The sequence below is a fragment of the Ambystoma mexicanum genome, chromosome 2p, assembly GCF_040938575.1.
Source record: "Ambystoma mexicanum isolate Mex_15411 chromosome 2p, UKY_AmexF1_1, whole genome shotgun sequence".
NCBI lineage: Eukaryota > Metazoa > Chordata > Amphibia > Caudata > Ambystomatidae > Ambystoma > Ambystoma mexicanum.
In genome coordinates this window covers 834,898,087-834,920,863 of record NC_090923.1, presented here as the reverse complement: position 1 = coordinate 834,920,863, position 22,777 = coordinate 834,898,087, and the positions used below count along the sequence as shown (strand labels likewise).

The following is a 22,777-nucleotide window of genomic DNA, read 5'->3' as shown; positions in this document are numbered from 1 at the left end:
CTCATGTTAGTGAGCTCTAGTCAACGCTTGTCTTAACTTAATGACAAATATGGTCAATATATTATGTCAGATTGCGTAATTAATACAAGTCCGTGGGTGAAGACACTTGGCGTCGTTCTTGATGCAAACCTCAATATGAAAAAGCATGTCTCACATATTAAGGCTACGTGCGCATATACTACCAAGCTTATAAAACAGATTAAGCCATATTTGTCTGATGCTTATGCTGTTGCACTGGCCACAGCCCTTGTTAATTCTGAAATGGACTACTGTAACAGCCTTTTGGCAGGCACTTCTAAAACTAATGTTGGGAGACTGCAGGTTGTTCAAAATGATGCAGTTCAGGCTGTATGAGGACTTTGCGAGAAAACAACATAAAACTGGGGCTCGCAGATCCCTGCATTGGCAACCGGTTAAACAACATCACTCATAAAATGTTCTCGGACCTATAAATGTCTGTCTAATGAAGCCCCCAGGTATTTGACGAGGAGAATTTGAAGTTTTTTCAAGTGGGAAAATCATGGGATCCCATGCATTAGGGAAGTTTTTAATGTTACTCATTATACATTTTTAAGGCATCACACGCCCAAAGACCTCAGTGCGAGCAAAAGAGTAATGATCATCATGGGAAAAATCAGAATTCAAGCCGGGATATAACCAGACAATTAAATAATAAGATTAATCCTTAGAATTAAAAAGAGAGGTTTTAATGGCTTTCTTGATATGGTGAAGATCAGGGTTATTTCTATGGTATAGTGGAATAGATTTCCAGACAAGAGGGGCAAGAACATCAACACTAGTGCTGGCAAAATTCTGTAGTTTAAAGCTATGAATGTTTGTCTAGGCCATTAGAAAGGAGGGTCAGAGTAACCAGAGACTTTTGAATTGTGCCCTGGTTATATGAGTAACACACCCCTTTCAGCATGACTATTCCCAGCAGCTCTCAATCCCATCACTGCTAAAGAAACCCAGGGCAGATCCAACTAAACAAACCAATAACTAGCCATCCTATTTAAGCCAAAAGCAATCAACACCTGGATGCCCAAAAAACTAAGAGTCTAACCAATAGCTCAAAACAATCAGACTTCTGCCTAGGACATAGAATGAAATCCACACTCCTTTACAACAGAGATTGTCTTGAAAAGCTTTGAAGGCAAACACGCACCAAAAATCCTCCTGACCTTGGCCTGCATACAAGACTGCAGACCACAACATTTTGATTTCCAGACTACAATCTTGCATTAGGATTCTGCAGCTCAAAATTGATGATCTCCTTCCTAAAAGATTGCATCACACTAGTAAAGCTGGGCCTTTCATTTTGAAAAACAAAAGAAGATGGAGTGTATTGCTCAGTTAAAATTGCCATTCAATATAGACGCGGATGATAAACAGTCGAGAATCCACCTCAAAGATAAACCCACATTATGTTCGAGAATTGCATCTTATGATGTAGTAAAAAACGGATGACAGAAAGCAACCTATATCTCAATGCTACAACATTTGAATTCCTCCTTTGCGGTCATGCTTAAGCAGCTGACCTTTCTAGATACTGGCCCTATTTTTAAGAGCCAGCCTACACTCGTAGAGACCCAAGCCCTGAACCTGGGCATCACCGTTTATCAAATGCTCCGTTTCATCCCTCAAATAGAAACACTCTCCAGTAGCTGTAGAAGGGACGAGACCTAGCAGTTTGGGCTGGACTGCCACAAATAGGGAGATCTTGGTGGGGGTGAGGCAGACCTAGCCTATTTTGCATGTGGTCTCTTCCCAGGCTGCAATTGCATGGAGGGTTGGACAGAGCAATGACTGTTCAGATCTAGTCATTACTCATCAGTTTTGTCACCTCCAAATTGCACATTCTGACATGAATGTGCACAGCCTTAGACATTCAATGTAAATCTTTGATTATTCAGGGTAGGGGATAGCAAACCTATATCGCATGTATGTCAGCCCACAAAGATCATGAAAGTGATGGCCATTTAAAAATATATATATAATGTAAGTTTATAAAAAGAAAAGCAGAATACATAATCCTGGGCCTTCATAACATTTTGACATTTTAATAAACTCCTTGATCACATTGATGCCTTACAATTTACAATAATGCTCAGTTAAGGTTTACTGCCATGTTTAACAGGTGCCTCATTACCATGGTTGTGAGAGTCCTAAGTTCTAATGTGCATGTGCTAACTTTGAAGGCTTTCAACGCCTAGTACCTGGAGGTGCTTGCTTCACCGTTCTGGCCTCCGACGTGCTTCCATTTGGAATATAGATGTGTATATTAGAGCCCCGTTTTCCTAGGTAAGGCGGCTTTAGGTGACGGAAGTTGTTATATATTAAGAAACCTCACTAGCCCTGAGCTATGTTTTAACTGTAGAAGTAGCTTGCACATCAGATCCAGAAATGTATCACCAGTTGCCTTCCATCCTGATTATGCTTTCCCAAGAGCGAGAACGCAGCCTCTGTTGGGAGGAAAGTGGACTAAGGACTAGGAGTACTCTAGTCACTAAAGTGAGTAACTTTACTCATACGTCCCGTCCCCTTTTTGCCATCCTTGTGGGCGATTTCACCGAACAAGACCATAGGGTAGAGCTGTGACAGCGTGCCTCATATCTAGGACGAAGCAAAACGGTATTCTAGAGCCGCCTCACTGAAATCTGCATCTCGCCTGGAGCTGGTATCCAGGAAATAACGCCTACAGAATGTCAGAGTGACTCAAGTAGCCGCCTTGCTGATGACAACCCAGGAAGCATCTCTCTGAAACCCGACGGCTGCGGCCTTAGCTCTAATCGCATGGGCATGAATCCCCTCAGAAACTGGTGTGCCCATGGCGGTATACGCTTCAGAAATGGCCAGGATCATCCGACAGAAACCTGGGTGCCGGGAGACATGCCCCCAAACATGAAAAACAATGCCTCAGACTTCCTGAAAGATTTTGTCTGTGAGAGATAGAACGTGAGAACTCTCTTGAGGTCTAAGGAATGCAAAGCTCTTTCTGCATCTGAATTCTTGCATGCCCGAATAGCCGCCATATCGATGCAGTAGGTATCGACCTGAACAGCGGAACAAGCCAGATGTGTGGAAAAAGCCAGCACATCATCCAGGGAGCAGGTAAGATTCAAGCCCCTTGTGAGCCCAGTGGCAAAATCGTGTCCCCTTACTCTTGTACTGGGCCCGCGTAGACTGCCTGCTGGCCTCCTGAATGATATCCCAATTGTCCTCAGAGAACTGAGCATGGTGGAGTTTCAGATGGTCAGGAAGCAGGCCGCTAGGGCCAGCCTGGCTGGGTTTGGGTGCTCCACCCCCCCGCCCTGCTGCATCAGGAACACCCTGCTGGCTATCAGAAGGTGGACTGGTCCCTGGGAGCACAACTACAGTAGACCCGAGAACCAAGCACTCGACGACCAGTGCAGGGCGACCAGGATGAGGCTGCAAGCCACAGACCAGTATTTGCAGAGGGTCTGCTGGAGCAACTGTGAAGTAGGAAACTCATAGCACTTGCAGCCGTGCCAACTAAGCTGAGCTTCTGTTCGACTGAGACCCTATCTCCTGGTCCAAATTGGCTGCCAGTTGGAGCTCGAGGCGTCTCCTCTTGAGGCAGGTATGCTGAACCATAAGCACGCAAGAGGCAATTAGCCCCAGAAGGTGCTGGAATCTCCATGCCGAGGTGGTCGAGTTGGCCAGAAAGTGCCCGATCGTCATGCGGAGGTAAAGGAGCCTCTTGGGCATCAGGAACACCCACTGAACCGCATGTCCCAGCACACTTCAAGGAAAACCAAATCCTAGAGGGAGAGCGGGGGGAGGGAGAGTCAGCTGAGACTTCCGCCGGTTGAGGGGAAAAGCCCATCTGGTGAGAAGTACACTGCCCCCTAAGGAGAGCTGGCCCAGACCAACCAGTCCAGGTAAGGGTATAGATGGTGGCCCTTCAGGCGGAGGAGACCAGCCACCGGATTTATCAACTTTGTGAACACACAAGGAGCCGAATTGAGGCCGAAAGGCAGTACCTTGTACTGGAAGTTACGACAATCGGGAACCGCAGAAATCATTGATGTGGCTGGTAGATGGGGACATGAAGGTGCACCTCCTTGAGGTCTAGGGAACACATCCAGTCCCCTGCGCACAGAGACTTTGCTATGTGCACAGGATTAATCATCTTGAAGCGTTCGAGCGGTAAAGACAGGTTGAGAAATGATAGATCCAGGACTACCCTCAGGCCAGCCTGGTTGGTCTTGGGTACTGCAAAAATCCTGGAGTAGAAGCCGGAGCCCCCATCTGGCCTATGAACCAGTTCTGCCTCCTACATCTCTAAAAGGAGAAAGGATTTCCCATAAAAGGGCCATGGAACTCATCTGCCTTAGAGGAGAGTAAGGTGAGGAAAGAGAGGAAGACTGAAGCCTGATGAGACTATAGAAAGGATCCAAGGAGACTCAAAATAACACTTCCAGTTGTTCTGGAAGTGAGCCAGCCGGCCCCCTAAAGGCGAGCCGTCTTCCCTGACCATTGCGTTATGCTTCTTGGTGTCTGAGGTGGGAGCACAGGTGAGGGAGCAGAAACAAACATGCAAAGTCCTCTGGTGCTTCCACCTATGGTCACTGGGCAACCGATCAAGCCACTGTGCACAACGGTCTCTAAAACCCCTTGAAGCTGGTGAAAGCGCAGGTTTTGCCTTAGTCAGGGTGGCCAAGGACTTTGCGGTCTGTGTAGGGGTCTTCTTTTTGGTCAACCCTTCATCGGTGGACAAATGAAAAAGTTCCAAGCCCTCCGGGGAAGATCAAGGATCCGCTAATTAGTGGCATGCATCCACGCCGTCTGTCTCATCTCGACACATTGGCACAGCCCTCTGCTGGATGCGGGAAACCGAAAGCTCCATGAGGTCCTGCGTAGCCGCCCGGGAGTCCGCCAGGCCTGCCTTAAAGGAGGACTGCCTCTCCAGAGAGAGGAGGCAGAAACTCTGAGCTCTCGCCACAGCTTCCAGTTTGCTGCGGCTAGGAAGGCGTCGGCATTCGCTTGCCGCAAAAGCAGGCCTGGGATGACATAGCAACTTTTGCCAAAAGAATCAAGGACCTGGTCTTCTTTGGACAGACAACTGAATACGGTGAGGCCACAGCCACCACTGAAGAGTGAGGGTGGGAAGCCAGGAGGACTGCCCCCCCCCCCGTGAGACCCCTCTCCGAAAGCCTGACCCTGCTGTCTTTCCATTTTCATCTGGGCGTTGGCCCTGGGCTTCTCCCAGACTTTTCTCGCCACCTGCCGGACATCCTTCTGAAGTGGAATGCCTGAGCGGCTTGTGGTGCTCCTGGTCAAAACCTCTGCTAGCACTCCAGATTCCTGGGGGGGCTCCGCTGGCTGGGGGACCCCCACCCAAGAACTCTGCAAGGCCCTGAAGGCAGTCATGAAAGGCCTTTACAAATGCTGAGGGTTCGTCATCCTGGGTGTCGTAGTCAAGCCTCACAAGCCGCCTGATCCCGAGGGGGCTGGTCCACAGCAGCATTGCATCTCTGTTCCAGATGGAAGTGCTGAGGCGCCTGTGGAGTGTAGCCATAAGGCTGCAGTGGGTAGATGTATCCCTGCGGAGATCAAACCGCCTGTACCATAAAGTCGGCTGCTGCTTCCCGTGGGAAGGGGACTGGAACCTTCTTGCATGGCCCAATCAATGGACGAGGGACCAGGTAGGCCCTGATCCGGATACAAGATGGCCTCCAGTCTAGCAGGCTATGATGCGTGCTTATCCGCCATGTTGGGGCCTTGCGCCACACTCTGGGCAGGCGGGAGCAAAGGCCCCATGCTGGCTCAGATATGGGAGGACACACCTTGGCTCTCGAACCTGAAACAGAATCGACCTCAGATAGTTCCAGTAGGTCATGAGTCCTTGGCATGCTGGCCGGTAGACGAATCGCCCTGACTCGCGACTTCGGATGTGGCTCCCGTAGGCTGTGCCCCCTCAGCAATAGAGCTGGTAGTAGTGCTGGATCGTGCTAAGGACTGACTCTTGGAGGTAGAACACAATCATCCTTTGCCCCCTAGGGCCGACAAGGACAACAAACTTGATTGACCCCCTCTGTGGACCACCCAGTAGGGCTCCTGACCCTCTCATCTTGGGAGACCGACTTAACGCCCTCAGGTCTGACAATGGACCACCCGGAAAAGCATCTGGGCTCCTCGGCTTGGCAGCCGGTAGCCTCAGTGGTCGCAGGTCTCCCAGAACCAGAATCCAAGGTACCCTTTGCCGTGGAAGCCCCAGGGAAGGAGTGTTCATGTTGAGAAGCCGTATTAAACAAAGGGCCTACCTTGTCTTGACGTGGAGTCATGGAGATAAACTCTAAGATAACCTGGAGGAGAAGTGTGGAAGATCTCCCTCCAGCATGGCAAATCATTCATCAATGCCCGGTGACCGAGAATGCTGCAAGCCACGCACATGTTCCAGCAGTGCTCGGGCCCTAGGCCCTCAAGAGCTAAGCGTTCGCTGTACGCACATCTCGTGAACTCTACTGCAGCCGACATGGGCCATGGGAGGCAAGGCACCGAAGGGAGGGGCATTGGGGGTGTTCCCACGCCCCTGTAAGCTGGCCTAAATTTAAAATGGAAGCTCAGTTTTCTGCTGCCAAAGGTTCTGGTACCGTTCCCATGTTGGGCACGCCCACAACGATGGAGGAAAGGTAACGGGGTGTATGAGTAGGGACCATGTCTCATCCCGCCCTTCCATGTCAAACAAGACCAGTAACTGGGTCAACTCCCTCTCTATGCCATCCACGTCCCTTACCCATCCTAGTACCTCTTTCCAGCAACAACGTACCAATGGACTGTCCCACCGCATGTGCCAATAAGTACAGGCCTTTCAACAATTCCTCCAACATAATTATATTGAACTGCTATCAATGATGATCAAACCGCTCTATAAATTGCATGCCAGATAGATATCCATCGTCATTGAGACAGAGGTTGGTAGACCACTGCTTCTGACTGTTCGGTGTGCATATGACCCCTCATCAATAAAGTATACAAAGCGGATATAAGGCCCTTGGAATCTGTACATACGGAGGACCTGCTCAAAGGCAGTCTGGGGCGCTTTAGGTTGTTATCCCAACACAGGTCTGTTAGTACCTCTTCAAGTTGTAGGTATAGTAAGGAAGGAATAGTGATCACATGTAAAGCCTCCTCCACGTCGGTCGTGGGTAAAACTGTTGCATCCTTCATATCTCATACTTAAACCAGAACAGCTTCATAATAGGATTGGAATCGAGTAGTGTCCACTTTCTTGTCCTAAATTGGGGGGGCAAATACAACTAAGTGTTGACAGCCACGCTGCTACCTCTGGCATATTCGACACCTTGTATTATTTTTAGGTAAAAAATGTTAAATATATTTTGTGCAATTTATGGTTATGGAAGGAAAATTGTTTTAAGTAAGATTCGACTGACCTCAGGTCAATTAATTAGACAATTTCTTTTTTAAAGTTCTTCAGAATCATCGCTATAGAAAGTTCTGGCTTATAAAAAATATTTTGGGGAAAAACTGATCATTTATGTTGCTAAATTTACAAAGTGTTAAATGCTTTCTTTGTGCAATGGGTAACCTCAATAGGTTGATTTCTCTCAATGGGGAGTACATAATCTTAATAAAGAAGACTTTTCTAACAACCAAAGTGCTGTAATGGGAGAATTACAGTATCAGGGAGTCTCAGTGCTGTGTACCAAAGTTCTCCCTTCATTTTTAGATGTTCTTTACCTGTTTGGACCACTAACCCATAAATAACAGGATGTACAGACCTTTGTAATAAAAGTGTGCAGGTGAATAAGTGAAAAACCATATCTTGTGATCTAGCCCTCGCAATTACCACTGCTCTTTTAACATGCTTATTAATAAGTTAACTATCCAATTTTCATGTAAAGATCTCTAAACCCAGGAATTTAAATTTGGTTACCACTTCAAGTGGTGGATTGAGCAAATCCCACATAAAATAGTTTTTTCCCAAAGCTTGTTTTCTTTGGGGAAAATATAATTTTTGTTTATTTATTACTAGGCACCTTCTCATCGCATATTGACGAAGTGTGTTAAGTGATCTTTGCAGTACTATGGGGGGGGGGGGGGGGGTTGGTCGTACAACATAAGACCATCCACATAAGATGTAAAATATTACTTGTATGGACCTAAATGTTATTTTATCTTTCCATATCCGATTTAGATCTGATACATGCACGTTAAACAGGCTAGGGGCTAACACACAACCCTGTTTAAGGCCCACTTTAATTCAGAAATTCTTTGTAGAGTGTCCTTTAGCATCTAAACAGATTTTATTCTCTATCGGTGTATATCCCCTCTATACATCTCAATATCTGCTTAGAGAGGTCCCAGTTATGTAAATGAAAACAAGTAACAAACCTCAGCTTTTTTAATGTCTCCTATCAAGAGTACATCTACATCATAACTAAATTCCAGCACACTTCTAGCCCAAACGATCTGTGCCCTTCAACCATTATCAAGGAATGTGCTACTACATTGAACTCCTTGATTAACGCTCTCAAACGCTTCTTTCGATAAATGACAAGTTCCTAATGCGCTTCAACATGCTTTAGTCACTCCTTTGCTAAAGAAACCTAACCTAGACCAAACTATCATCCCATCATTAATGTCTCCTTTCAGATGAAAAATTCTAGATGAAGTGGCAAGTAATCAAATGCAGAAATTTGTTGAACACCATTACCTTCTGGGGCACCGTCAATCTTGCTTCAGACCACCTAGAAGTATAGAACTAGCCTTCATCAATATAAAAGCTAGCCAGCTTAAAATTGATGAGGCATGGCCCTCCTCATGCTGTTGGACCTATCCACAGTTTTTTGATAAACTAGATCACAATATCGTAACTCAACAATTTCAAGAGATAGTCAACACATCCGATAGTGGACTGCATCCTTACTTCCCAATAGTTCGTCAACAGTTAAAGTAGGGCAGCAACAACTACAAAAAGGAATCGTTACCTGGGCTGTTGCCACCATTGTTACTTAATATCCATTTAAACCCCTACAAGATTTCCTGGAAAAACTTTGCATTGTCTTTCCAAACTGCTGACATGCAATTTGTTTTCAATCTCAGCAAGTACCACCAGCCAAATATTTCTCAAAATCAGAATATTTTGACTGGGTTGAAAATTAGATGGCTGATATTTTGGGGCTCAACCCTAATAAAAAACAGAGCTCTTGCTAAATTCCACTCAATTGTCTGCTTTCAGTTCTGTCTTCATATTCAGCCATCTTTTTCAGGTTTCTCTATTCATTCTATGTTTGCATACGGGAAAGGGCGCTTAGCCAATCAGGTGGCTGGAACAGCGGCCGAGATTACACAATCACAACCTGCTGTCCCAGCCACCCGAGGCCCTTCCCTGGGCAGCGCTACTCTTCTAATATGGGGAGGCGACAGGGAGGCTGTCCCTGTTGCCGCCCCACGTTTGAAACACCCAATTTCCCTTCTCCCCCATCCTCAACTTACCTGCAGGAGGAGCTTCGGGGACCGGAGCCTTGCCCTCCAGTCCCCGATGATCCTCTCATCTGGCCACCATGGAAATAGAAAAGGGACTAAGTCCCTTTTTGGATAACGGTGGTCATTTGTTCAACATATTTTCATTGGCCACCGTCATCGAAAAACTAACCTAGTCCCTTTTCTATTTTCATGGTGGCCATTTCTGTCTTTTTTTTTTCTTTCCGACGGAAGATGTGCTTGTGCTGAGTACATCTCCGGTCAGAATCACAAAAAAAAGAAAAGGATCTGTACCCGGGAAATCACTCTTTGCTCGGCTCTACAAAGCTCAGGCTGTTGGGCCATTAAATCCTGTGTGGCGCCCCACAGCCGGGGCGTGAAAGTTATAGTAAAGACTAATTTTTGACACCACTCTTTCTATGAAACCAAATATTTACTCTTGATTAGTTCCATCAATGTGTGTGTAATACTTCTAAGACAACTATGCCCCTTCCTTTCAGAAGAACACTGCACAAATATTGCTAGAGACATTATTGGCTTATAAATTGATTATTGTAATGCTCTATAGGCTGGGTCTAACAAATATGATGACATCTCTTCAAACTTTGCAGAACACTGTTCGGGTTTTAACACATACACCTGTTCATATGAGCATTATTCCAGTATGCAGAATGCTACGCTGGCTCCATGCTGGGGCAAAAATCACTTTTAAACTTGCTTTGACCCACAAGGCCATCCATGGTAAGAGTCACTTCTATATATTGATCTCTTCCTGCAATGTAACCTTCCTCTGTTTTACCGAGAGACCTGGATCACTCCTGACGATATTTCTACCCTGCCTTTCTCTGTACTACTTCTACTCACTTCTCGCACACAACCCACCCCTCTGGGTGCAGTGGTGGTACTGGGATTCTCTTTAATGCTTCTTGGACACTATTACCTCCCCCTATGGTCTTCCTACCTTTACTTCTTTTGAGAATAATGTTTGCTCTCTCTCAAATCCCGCTCCCGTTTCATTTCTTACTATTTACCTACCTCCCAGCACATCTACTGATTTCATTGACAATCTTGATTCTCTTCTTTCTCCTTCCTCCTCCTCACCCTTCTTTCTTCTTGGGGACTTTAATCCCCCTCTTCTTACCACTGCCATCTACTCTTCACTCATTGATTCCCATCACTAAACCTACTCCCTTCACCCCCTTCCCATCAATCTGGCTCCAGCCTGGACCTCGCTTTTTCTTTGCTTCCTTCCTCAAGCCCCATCTCTGCTCAATCGCTCTACTCCTCAGATAGTTTTCTACTCACCCCTTCTCTTTCTTTGCCCCCTCCACCACCACCCCTACTCTCAACACCTACCTTCACTCTCCACTTGTTCAATTTTACCTAATTTCTTACTCTACTTTACTCTTCTCTTCCTTCGATTTCTTCTTTTTCCTCCCTTTCTTCCGACGATGCTGCAAGCACCCTTCACTCCACTCCATTGTCTACTCTTGACTCGACCTATCCTGCCCACCCCTTTTCACCTTGCTGTATACCTCATCAACCCTGGCTTAGTCCTGCCCTCACCCACCTGCCTCCGTTGCAGCCTTTGTAAAGCTGAACGCCGCTGGAAAAAGTCTCATTCTCCCTGTGATCTTTCGGCACTTTCTTCTCTACATTCCTCATATGATCTTGCTTTACAATGTTAAAAATCCTATTTCTCCAAAAGTACAATCTCTCGCCCTCATCACCTGTCTCTTCCAGCTTCTTCATAAAACACACCCCTCCACCTCCCTTATCTTCTGACTTTGCCAATTATTTTACATCTAAACAAGCTATAGTCGCTTCTAATTTTCCTACCCCTCCATGTCTACTCCTTTGTTATCACACCACCATATTCAGTATAGTCTGTCTTTTCTTTCTGACCTTAACATTTCTGCCCTTATCACTCCTGCCCATGCCACTGCCTCACCTTCCGACCCACTTCCCAAGTTTACCGTCACCTTCTTCCTTATCTTACCTCCCTTGTCAATTCCTTGCATAATTGTTTTCCTTCCCTTATCAAACATGCACTCATTCTCCCCATCTTGAAGAAACCATCTCACTTTCCCTCAGTTCCCGCTACCTTTGGCCCCATTTTGCTTCTTCCCTTTCGATCTAAACTTCTATTCTCAAGTTTCCGACTATCTCAATCTTCACTCTCTTCTGCCTCTGCTTCAATCAGGTTTTCAACCATCTCATTCTACTGAGACTGCCCCATTTCATGTCTCCAATGCTCTTCTCATGGATCGTCACTCTAAATGCTCTTTCATCCTTATCCTTCTTGACCTCTCTGCAGAGTTTGATGGTTTATCAATCCATGCTCATTTCCTCCCTTTCCACTCTCGGTCCATCTGAACTTGTTCCTAAATGGTTTTAATCCTCTTTCTCACCGTTCTTATTTGGTAAACTAGGCTGCCACACTGCTCCCTTCAAGCCTCTTCTTTATGGCGTGACTCAAGAGTCTGTCCTTGTCCCCTTGCTTCTGTCACTTTAAACTATCCCCTGCTGTGCTCTTATTTCTTCTTTTAATCTTTCCTTTCATCTCTATGCTGAGGACACCAAAATATTTTTCTTCTTTCATTGACACCCTACATTCTACTGTGTCCAACTGCCTCTCCACAGTGGAAAATTGAATGTCATCACATTTTCTTCACCTCACTCCCATTAAAACTGAGGTTCTATTCTTTCCTTCTACTGAGATTCCTCCCAGTACGCCTCCACTCTTCCTTTCCTCTCCCTCTGCTCGCAAACTGGGTGTAATCCTTGACCCATTTATTTACTTTACTCTCCACATCTCTTCCACGGCTTGATCCTTTCGCTAGGCTCTTTTTTAACATCGCTGTGCACGACCCCTGCTCTCTTTTCACACCACCATGCTTCTTCCTTCCGGTCTAGTTTTCTCTCGTATTGGCTGTTGCTCAGCTCTTCTTGATCTTCCTGCCTCTTATCGACTCCATCTTTGCTCTGTCTATAAAGCCTCTCTGGGTCTCTCCTTCCTTTTCTTCTCGCTCCTCTATTAGACCCTCTCCATTCTCTATATATCTTCTCCCTTTCAGATCTCATTTTTCTCATTCTTTCCTCTCCATAGTCTTCAAGCGTATCCATGCCCTCTATTCTTCTCTTTTCTGAAACCCCTCGTGCATCCTCTCATTGCTGCTGCTTTGCCATGCGCCCAAATATTTGAACTCTCTCCCCTCCCTGCATATCTTCTCTGTATTTTTCATACCCATCTTAAAACAAATCTTCTATCCGCTCTTTACAACAATTAGCTATTTTGTTCTCACCTCTCCTGTTCCAATTTACCCGATACACCGATTGTACCGCTTTAATTTTTGTGCTAGCACTTTTGCGAAAATCACTATCTAAATTAATTAAAAATACAGATAAAAATATATACGAAATAATCCCAGTACGTGCATTACAGTGAAGTTCCCCTTACTCACTTTGCATTCCAAGATTCAAAAGATCTTGTGGGTTAGATCGTGCTTGCACCACACTTGGAATTCTGATCGCTAGTGTCCAGAGAAACTATGATTCATTATCTTTTCCAATTACTGCTATTTTGAAACTCGTGTGTCTGTAAAACTACTACTTATCCAGGATTTTGCAAGTGCTCCGAGTTGCCTTCAAGTTGTAGTGCCACGCAAGCAATAAACAATCAATGTAACAGTGATCCCGGAACATGAACTTTAGTAGATTTCTGCCACTTATGTGCTCAGAAAGAAAAAACAGTGTACAACCGTTTTATTTTGCTGCTGCTGACAGCACAGTCAGTGTTGAAATATTTTAAAACCTACTTACTCTACAAACTCATGTTCTCCCAGATTTGCAAACATAAATCCATGGTAGCCAAAGACATCCCCGGAGAAGAACTTGATATTATGTTTGCAACAAATCTGATCAATCTTCACCATGACATCACGTGGGCAACAAGTAAGACATACCTGAGAAAAAGAGCAAAAATGACCACATAGTTTTCCCTTTCAAGGAAATATCACATTTAACAGAAGTATATATAAACAAAACAGATTATCCACTAAGACTTTTCTTTGCCTCATTTCAACTAATTCCAAACAAAACACATTCCAAAACATCAGTGCAGCAATATTGTGAACATTTTGCAAGTTTTTAGCATGCTACCCATGTCCCTGCCTTATGGCAAAACCTAATACAAACGTATTAGAAAGTATTGGAGATAAGGTCTCTTTTTACTCCCCTACTCTTTACTTCTACTGTCCTAGTTAGCATTTTGTCCACTGCAGTGTCAGCACACAGTTTGGTAAGTTCACCAACTTTCACCACTCAATTATAATTCTATTTCCAATCATCAGATGGTTTCATGGCTAGTTTGAACCTTTGCAATACGCAGATCGGTCATGGCCAAACCGATGGTCTTAAGAGTGTCAGGAAGCTTACCTTTATTCACCACTGCCACGCTTACAGTCAAAAGGGGTCATTAGTTTGCCGGTACAGGAAAAGCCACAGTAAAAGTGCCCGTAATTCTACAAGTTTGCCGGTGGGGGTCCACTAATTCACCTCCAGCCAAGAGCTGAAGGTAAATCAGGCACCCCGCCGGCAATAAACAGTCGGAATCGCCAGCACTGATTAACGGTGCAGATATACCGGCAATCCCCTCCATGGAGTCCTGTGGAACGCGGATTTACCACCCTTTCCATCGCCTGTAATATCCTGGTAATAACGGGGTATCAGGTGGCAGAAATGGTAGGTCAGTTTGCCGGTATCCCACCAGAATTACCGGCTGGACACTGGCCAACCTATAATGACACCCAAAGACTTCGCAACTTTTCTCGTGCCATATGCCGCCTTATTCTGTTTGTGTGTTATATGCAGTCCTTGAACACTGGGACATTCATTACACACACTTGGTCTCCCCAGTCATGCCGGGCAAAATTTCAGGTTCGCCATTCCTCTCTCAATACTTTAATAAGGGTCCGCCCCTGTACCGGAGGGCTGAAATGGTTCGCAACCAGTGCTTCCTTTAACATTATCCCTTCACTTGTTCACATTAGCTACTCCAGCATGTGTGGCTTCCTCTACCCCCTGCTAAAGCACTCCATGGTCCGATTAGTTTCAGATCAAACTGGTTCCGCATTTAATCCCATACCCATCTACTTCACCAGGTCCCTGGACTTCAACTGGACTCTGTATGAGTGTGGAAGGAATAGACCGACACGTAGGTGGCATGTTTTTGAGCCAAGACATGCCACCTGTGGTGAGAAAATAAAGAAAACCCTAACTTTTCCTAACTCTAAGAGGGGTTTCCATGACAACTAAATACTAAGGATGTGTTAGAATGTCTGTAAGTAAAAAGTCCACAGTCCTGTATCAAAAACCTATTTCCTTCTGTGATGAATCTGATGGGGTCATCACTTCTTTTCAGCCGCTACCTGATCTTGACCCTGGGGGGCCGCTATATGATGTTAGACCACAGGGGACGGGTTGGGGGAGGGAGTTCACCCTCAGGAGGATAACATGGCATCATCGGATGAATGCACAAACAAATTTCCCTTTTAAGGATGTTCCCTGTGTATCCCAAGATTTTATGACTTATTGTAAAAGTTGCCTCCCACAAAACCTGCTAAAGACCTCTTCCAGTATCATGTAGAAAGAAAACCTAGGAAAGTCTAACATTTCCAAATACATAGGAATACTGAGACGTGGCGGCTAAAAGGAGCAATGCAGACCTACAATGCCGAGAACTACAGAATGCGCTAAAGTAGTTGAGCGTTTGGATTTGAAAGACGGAACCTGAATGAACACAGTGAGAACTACCTGGGGAAACTGCGCTGGCTCGGGCCGCTGTGAAGGAGTCCGTGGAGTCAGCCGGCTCAAGGGAGAAGGAGGAAGGCTGCAGCAAGTGTTCCACCGCACCAGAGGAAGAAGGCAAGTCTTTTCGGTGGCCACGGGAACAGGAGAACAGCGCCTCAGCCACTGGAACGCGGACAGAGCCTCAACAACCAGGTGGGAGCCACGAAGGACGTAGAAGCCAGCGAGTGAAGAATGTGGAACTGCAAACTGGAGGCAGAGCACCAAAATGCTTCTCTCTGCTTACTGGGAGAGCAGCAAAGAGCACTGCAGAAAGCATAGAGTAATGGAGAGAACGATTAGAGCAACAGGGCGCTTTGGCAATGATACCGAAAAACGCTAAATAATTGTAAATGGAATGAAAGAGAATCATATTGGGAAGCAAAGCCTGTGAGAGGTCAAGGGTTGAGAAGAAAACCCCTCACCTTGGGAACTTTTGTAAAACCACAAGTCTGCAACTGTGTGTAAAATGAACCATGTTCAAAGTCCCATCAGAGAGTATACCAGGCCAAAACTAAAGTTTGCAAATGTACAAAATGGAGAACTCAGTCATCCTGGCACCAGTATATGCTTGGTAAACCCAAGACTGTGAATGAAGAAGTGGAAAAGAACCTAGCAGGGGAGAACACCATGTATCCTGTATAGTTGGAACGTCTATCTACAACTGTTTTGTAATACAAAGTGTTATATTACTACCCAAGAAGGAGGTTTTGTGCCTTTTTGGAGTCCTGAGAAATCTTGAAAAGCAACCTGGGGGAGAGAGCCATCACCTGGAACTGTGACCTTTTTCCATTGGGAACTTATGTGTGGGAGTGCATTTATATTTCTTTTGAACATTTGTGCACCTTTCAAGACTAGAGACATTACCCGTTTTCACATTACAGTTACTTCAGAATGTAAAAGCAAGGATAGGATTTCGGACACAGGACAGTTTTGCTTTGGACATCTGGACATTGGACAAACCCTTTATTTTGGTCGAGGTAGGGAAATACGTCTTAGAAGTATGGACAGTGATGCATTTTCCAACCCCTTATTTACTAAAAGTCTAACCACAAATACAACCTCTTTGTCCGCGTCTCATTCCTGACTCCTCACACATCACTTACCACTTTAACTAAACCAAAGGATTGGCGAGTCTTCTTAAAGCAAAAGAGCGTCTTTCTTTCTTCAGAGAGCGGTTCACAGTGCTGATGATTTGGAGGGACTAATTCCGGAGGGATTGACTCCCTTCCCCAGGTTGCAGTTCCTTTGGTAGATGCAACAGCAAGCTCCAGCTTTCTATAGTTCATATGGGCTGAGGGAATGGCTTCCTCCCCCAGTTTTGGATCAGCTTGGTTCACCAGTATGTTCCTACTTTCACAATGCCAGGGGGGAATGACTCCCTTCCCCCAGGTCTTTCTCACGTTTCTCAGAGTGCCATGGAAATTACTCCCTTCCCCTGGCCCTTTTCAGATTTTGTTTAATGTTCACAATATAGGTTATGTAGCAGCACTGGTTCACAATCCTGCCAGGTACTGTGACGAAGGAGGATTTTCGTCACCTCCTTCTCCCTTGGTGGTGGGTGCCCAACCCCTGTTGACCCTTTACAAGTTATTGCTGATATACCTGGTTCACTACCCTCCCAGATATTTACTTGGCTCTCTTTATTTAAGGCAGTCTCTGGATCGCTATGCAGGTCACAGACCCTGTTTTTTAGACCTCTTGTTCTTTTCTGTTTTCCCCCAAAACCCCTGGTACTCCTGGATTAATTGCTGGGTCTTTTCGGTCTGTCCGGGGTGCTATAGCTGCTTTGTTCACTTTCCTGCATCTTCTCTCGCTCGTGGGTTCCTCTGTAACTGCGGCAGCTCCGTAGAGAGGGTTGTGCAGCTGGAGGCTCTCCACACATCAACATGGCACTGTGGCTTCTGCCCACCTGGCTTCCATTCCTTGCAGCCTTGTGGCCTGCCTCCTTGCAGACAGAAGAGACCCCCCCCTCCTTTCAGTGGTTCTCGTGTTCCGGTCTCCCGTCCTCTCATGCACGGCACCCCTTCCTTGCTCGATGCTCCTCGAGTGAGGACTTACCCTTTGCTTTAATCCTTCTTCCCTTTATATGTTCCGGGGATTTACAGATTGTATTGACTAGAATGTTGATCTTGGTTCAACGGGGTATTTTCCATTACTTAGCATCTCTTTGTCTCAGTACTGATGTTCTTCACTGGGTTACTTTTACTCTTCTTCGTCCCAGGCACCACACAAGACTTACATAGCTAGTCACTACTCCTCACGTCAGTACTTTCTAGGAGGACCAAATCATCTACCCAACATAAGTCCATGGAAGTGTGTGGGATTAGGGGATCCTCTACAGGGTAGGATGAGGGAGGTTGGGAAATGTTCTGGGTATACCGTGTTCTTCCTGTTGTTCTTCCCGGACAGTTGTCCCATAGGGGGATTCCTACCCATGAGATCCAACTGCTGAGTACCCGCTCCAGGGGCACTATCGGTAGCAGCCTCACCTCCCTGGCCTCATAGGAAGGTGCTCCCCTAGGTGAGACAGGACAACATCGAAGTTTTCATTACAAAACTTATCAATATGCATCGCCGGGAGCCTCTCCCTCAAGTATATGCAGTCCTAGAAGTCTATGGCACAAATGGTAAAAAGATTCCAAACATCCTTAACCCCAATTAAGACAGCAGTACTGTTCTTCCATTCCACTGTTGGTGGTACCAAATCTAAACCAGCTCTCGCATGGAGCACAAATGAGGGTTTCATGCATATCATTGTGGGGGGTCTGGCAACTTTACACTTCTTACTACACATGGTATGCAATCTCGCACTATTTCAGTTTCCAAATCCATGCCTGGCCACCAACAGTCGTAGCATGTTCGGATTAGTTTTTGTCACAGGTGGCCTAATGAATATGCCAACTTCCAGAGATGTACAAGGGGTCGTAATAAAATATTTGGCAGTGCACCAAGGGTTGTTCCTCGCATCTGCAGTAAGCAGTTTCCACTCTTGCCCAGGCTACCCTACTTCTCAGGTTAGTACATAGAGCTTACTGTTCCCCGATTCTACTGTGCTGTAATCTTAGCTGTCATCTCCCTCTGGGGCTTCCTAGGCTAGACCTACTGTACTAGTCAGGTTAGTTCTAAGGGCCTTTCAAGATTCTCAAGTCCCACTCAGACACAGGGAGAGAAAAACTTCAGGACGTGACTGGAAGAAGACATTTTTTTAAAATTATTAAAAATGTTACAGCCATAATTACTTTTCACATATCATTCATTAAATAATCATTTTACAAAAGAGAAAAATACATACCATAAGTCATAAGCATACACAAAACATGATTTACTACACATTCTTCAGCCCACCAATCCTCAGGTATTCAAGCTTGACACTACATCCGTTAAGTAGTGAGCTCCAGGATTTTAAGTACTTTTCAAAGTTCCATCGATAGATAAGTCTCATTACCCAAGGAAGTCTCTGAAAACTGTTTAGACACATAGGAATTTTGGCAATGTATAAAGTTGGCAAAAGAGGAAATCAAGTATCTTACCTCCTGGCATTCCATAAGAAGGGGGCCGTAAGGTCTGTTTCTAAGTGCACCCGCATGTTGGGCAGGTATCATTCAAATCTTTCAGCTTAAGTCTATTGGTCATTTCCCCAGTCAATAGTAAATTTAAACAAAATCCTATTAATGTATCTTCGATGGCATCAGGGAACTTCAAATACGCCAGTACAACTCCTTTAGGTTTGTCTAAGAAAGAATAACTCTTCTCAAGCTTTAGCTCACAGACTTACTCTGTGGTGTTGATCCAGTCATACTCCATTTGGCCATTCCCCATCCTAACAGTATACTCCATTAAGTCTTGCAACATTCTGGAGGTCCCTGCTAGGAAGTCATTAATGGTCTTTGACAGTTTCCTCAGATAAATATTTGAGTAATTCAACTCATCCACAGACACCTCTTCAGTTGTTTTCCATCGGGCACTTAATGCATCGATATAACAGATTCAGTCTACAGAGCATATTGGCTTCTCGTGTGTTCAAGCCCAGATCATTACAAAGCGCAGCCATCGGGAGTCACAGTAGGAGGTTTAACAGCTTCTTCCACAGTCTACCGTCAAGTTCAGTCCCCACAGCTGCGACTCAATGTCCATTCCGTATAACAATGTCAACATCACTTTGCCTTTGGAATACCTAATTAGTGGCAAAATCGAATACTTGCAAAACAAATTCTTGATCGATTTCATTTGTGATAGAGCTTGATACACCTTTGCCTCTAGGCCTTCCTTCACCAATTTCTCATTTGGACATGCCAATATATGAAAACCAATGTAGGTACAATCCCCACTCAAAGTTATTCTCTACATCTACACAGACCAGCTAAGATTCACCTTTTTTCTTGTTGGGTTTGAAAATCTCAGTCGGTTTTCCCAGAATTAATGACGAGTTTGAGGGGTAAAGTCTAGCAGAATAATGTTGGCATATGCCAGTTACTCTTTTTACCACCAATTTTAAGGCTTGCTAGGGCATGCTCCCTCAGGAACTATCCAGGGCAGCCAGGTATAAATTAAAAAGGCAGATCTATAATTGCTGCCAAGAGGCCATGAGGGATACCCCAGGATCTTAATTTCACCCATAAGCAAGAGCTATTTATGGTGTCAAATGCTTTAGAAACGTCTACCATGGCCATATACAGAGGGCTCTTTCCAATTTCCCATGCACATACCCAAAGCATGTTAACAATTAGGGCATTAAGGAGTGGGCATGTCCCTCCTAAATCCTATTAGGCATCCATCCAGAACACCATTTCTATCTGCCCAGCTCTCAGGTTCCAACAACACTCTGCCTGCAAAGATCTTGCTCCCTGTGTCCAGAAGGGCAATCAGATGATAGTTGATAGGATCAGTCCGATTGTCCTTCAAGTGTATTGGAACAATGATTGTGGTCTTCCAACATTCGGGGCACTTTCTCAGGGCAATGATGTTTTCAAATACTGCATGCAAAACACCAGACCAGGTAACCACATCAAATTTCAAGATGTGGTTTGTTAGGCCATTTGGACCCAGAGCTCTCGAAGAGGACTTTTTTTTTTTAAATCAAGAACTCCACTGTTTCTATTGGTATCTCAAATGACCATGGGATTTCCTGGAAATGTACAGTAAATTCTTTCCCAGATTTACAGAACAGGGGCCCAAAATGCTCCAACGAGACCACCTGTGTGACATTATTACTTAGAGGCTGCAACTGAAAATGTTTCCCCTTATTTACTAATGCCCAGACATTTCTAGAGCTCTTAGTTATCGAGGCATTCAGCATCGATTCCTGCTGCCTTTGTAATTTTAGTTATTTATTGGCTCTATTCCAATTTTTAAACTCCTGCATCAGACATTTTTTCTCCTTAGTTATTTTGCAGCTTGGTATATGGGATTTTCTTAATAGTCTCAAGTTTTTCCGGAGGGCTCTTTTACGGGCCCAGGTTTCTTATCCAAAAGACAGTTTTTTAAAATGTATTTATTATTTTTTTTTAAACATATTTGGTCATGCCAGTCTGGGCTTTATCATATATATGATTTGAAGCCATTGGGATCGCAGTCTCCAACTAACTGTTCTTCGGTTAGCGTCCTGACCTTTCCATGCAGTCTGTTCAATTTTTGACCATTCACTTGAAACCCGACCATTCGATCACCACGAGACTGCAGAATAACCAGACTTGGATACCTTACCGGGAAACATTAGTCCTAAAATTAACATGCTGTGGTTGCTTTTATTTGTTGTTTGTACAACCATTTTTACTCATCTCTCTAAAGTTTCTCTAGAAACTATTAAGTAATCCAGAGTAGAGCATAGTTTCCCATTTTTCCACTTAGTAGCCGGTGCTGAATCTCCCTCCACACTCCCATTACAAATAGGACTATTCCAGTCAGCCACAAATTGTAGCCACTTTGTTCCATTCTCAAATGCAAAGGAGTTTTTGTTTTCCGTACTTAATGAGGGCAAGGAGGTTTGAATTTAGGTCTCCAGCCATTAGTATGTGTTCTGCTACTTCGTTAGCTAAACCCTCCACAAGCACTTCAGCAATCTGTCTCAGAGGTCAAAGTGTGCAGGATTGGAATACAAAATCTACCACCAACAGACATCTCAGAAAACCTTCTGAATGAAAATATAATTTGGCTGCTAAAATGCCATAGTATTCACACTTTAGAGTAGTCACTATTAATTTTGGGCAGCCCAACACTTTGCCAATTGCTCCAATATATTAAAACCATCCAATCTTAGTTTGTCTAGTAGCCATGTCTCTGGTAATAGACTATATAAAAGGAATCCGAGAGGTCTTTCTGGTGACGTTGTTTGTAAAACTTGTGTGTTCTCTGGTGTTTCAAAAGAGAACATTTATGTCATCATTTTGCTAAAGTGAAACATTTTTGGCCTCTAACTTTTGAAAGATCTCAGTCAAGATCCCTGGAAGTATTGACCACACATTGCTACTAGCTTTCCCTACATTTTTTGGATTTCTTTTTGTTCCAACTTCCAACCTTTCTAGATCATTGTGTGTGCATTTGACCAAGTTATTTTCCTTCTTCGCACAATCCCCACTTCAAGGTGTCTACATGTTTTTCTAGTGGACACCTTGTAGCCTTTAGCTAGGAAGTTATTTCAGGCCGCTAGAAAGGCATTCACCCCCAAGAGTGATTGTACAAACTTAGTGGAAATAGGCTTACAATGTTCATATGGAAAATGAATGAAATCCAAATCTTGAGAGGATAGCAGGTATAACTCTGGTATATCTTTTACCAACTTCAGTATTACATTTCTATTCAAAGTGCATTGTTTAACTCCTGAGTCGGTCTGGTCCAACCAAATGTGTGGGTGTGTAAAAAGGGAATTAGAAAAGTTCTCTCTGACTTCGACCTCTCCTGGTTTTTTCGGGTCACTAATATCAGAATCTTTTCCAGAGGGATCTCCCCGTTGCAATGTCAGCGAGCTTGTATGTATTAGCCAGTTCCTCAGGGGCTCGAGATACTTGTGGAGTATTAGTCATTATTACTTGGGAAGCCTTAACTGTGTGTGACAAGCTTTCGTTTTCCCCCCCACCATATCACCGTTTATCTTCTGGTGTTGAATCTTGATATTCTCAGACAGTGGCCCCTCCAGAGTTTCGGCATTTACCGTCCCAATTTTCACCAAAGCATGCATTGTTTGGGAGTCATTACAAGTTTGCTGTTATGCGTTCTTTGTCTTGCAGAATTTATCTATACTTCGATTCTTATTTTCTTTTGTACTCAATGTTTTACCCATGTCTGGCATCAAGGAGCGCGACTTTACACTGGTGCCAATCTCCACAGTACTTTTCTTTGTTACTGTACTGTTATTTTCAATCGTTTGAGGCCATTGAGAGATCTAAAAATCTCATATTTCCTGGAGTTTTTACTGTTTCGCAGATGCTTTTTCGTTCTTTTGCGCCTGGTTTCGTTGTTT

At 44.6% G+C, this 22,777-nt stretch overlaps 1 protein-coding gene across 1 annotated transcript in view; it reads right to left on the bottom strand.

Annotated features, from left to right (window-relative positions):
• The window catches only part of SAE1 (SUMO1 activating enzyme subunit 1), a 1,106,078-nt gene that overhangs the window by 645,250 nt on the left and 438,051 nt on the right, over nt 1-22,777 (bottom strand). Inside the window, exon 4 of the mRNA XM_069644537.1 lies at nt 13,294-13,436. Coding sequence (XP_069500638.1) covers nt 13,294-13,436 — 143 coding nt within the window. The remainder of the gene's footprint in view (nt 1-13,293; nt 13,437-22,777) is intronic.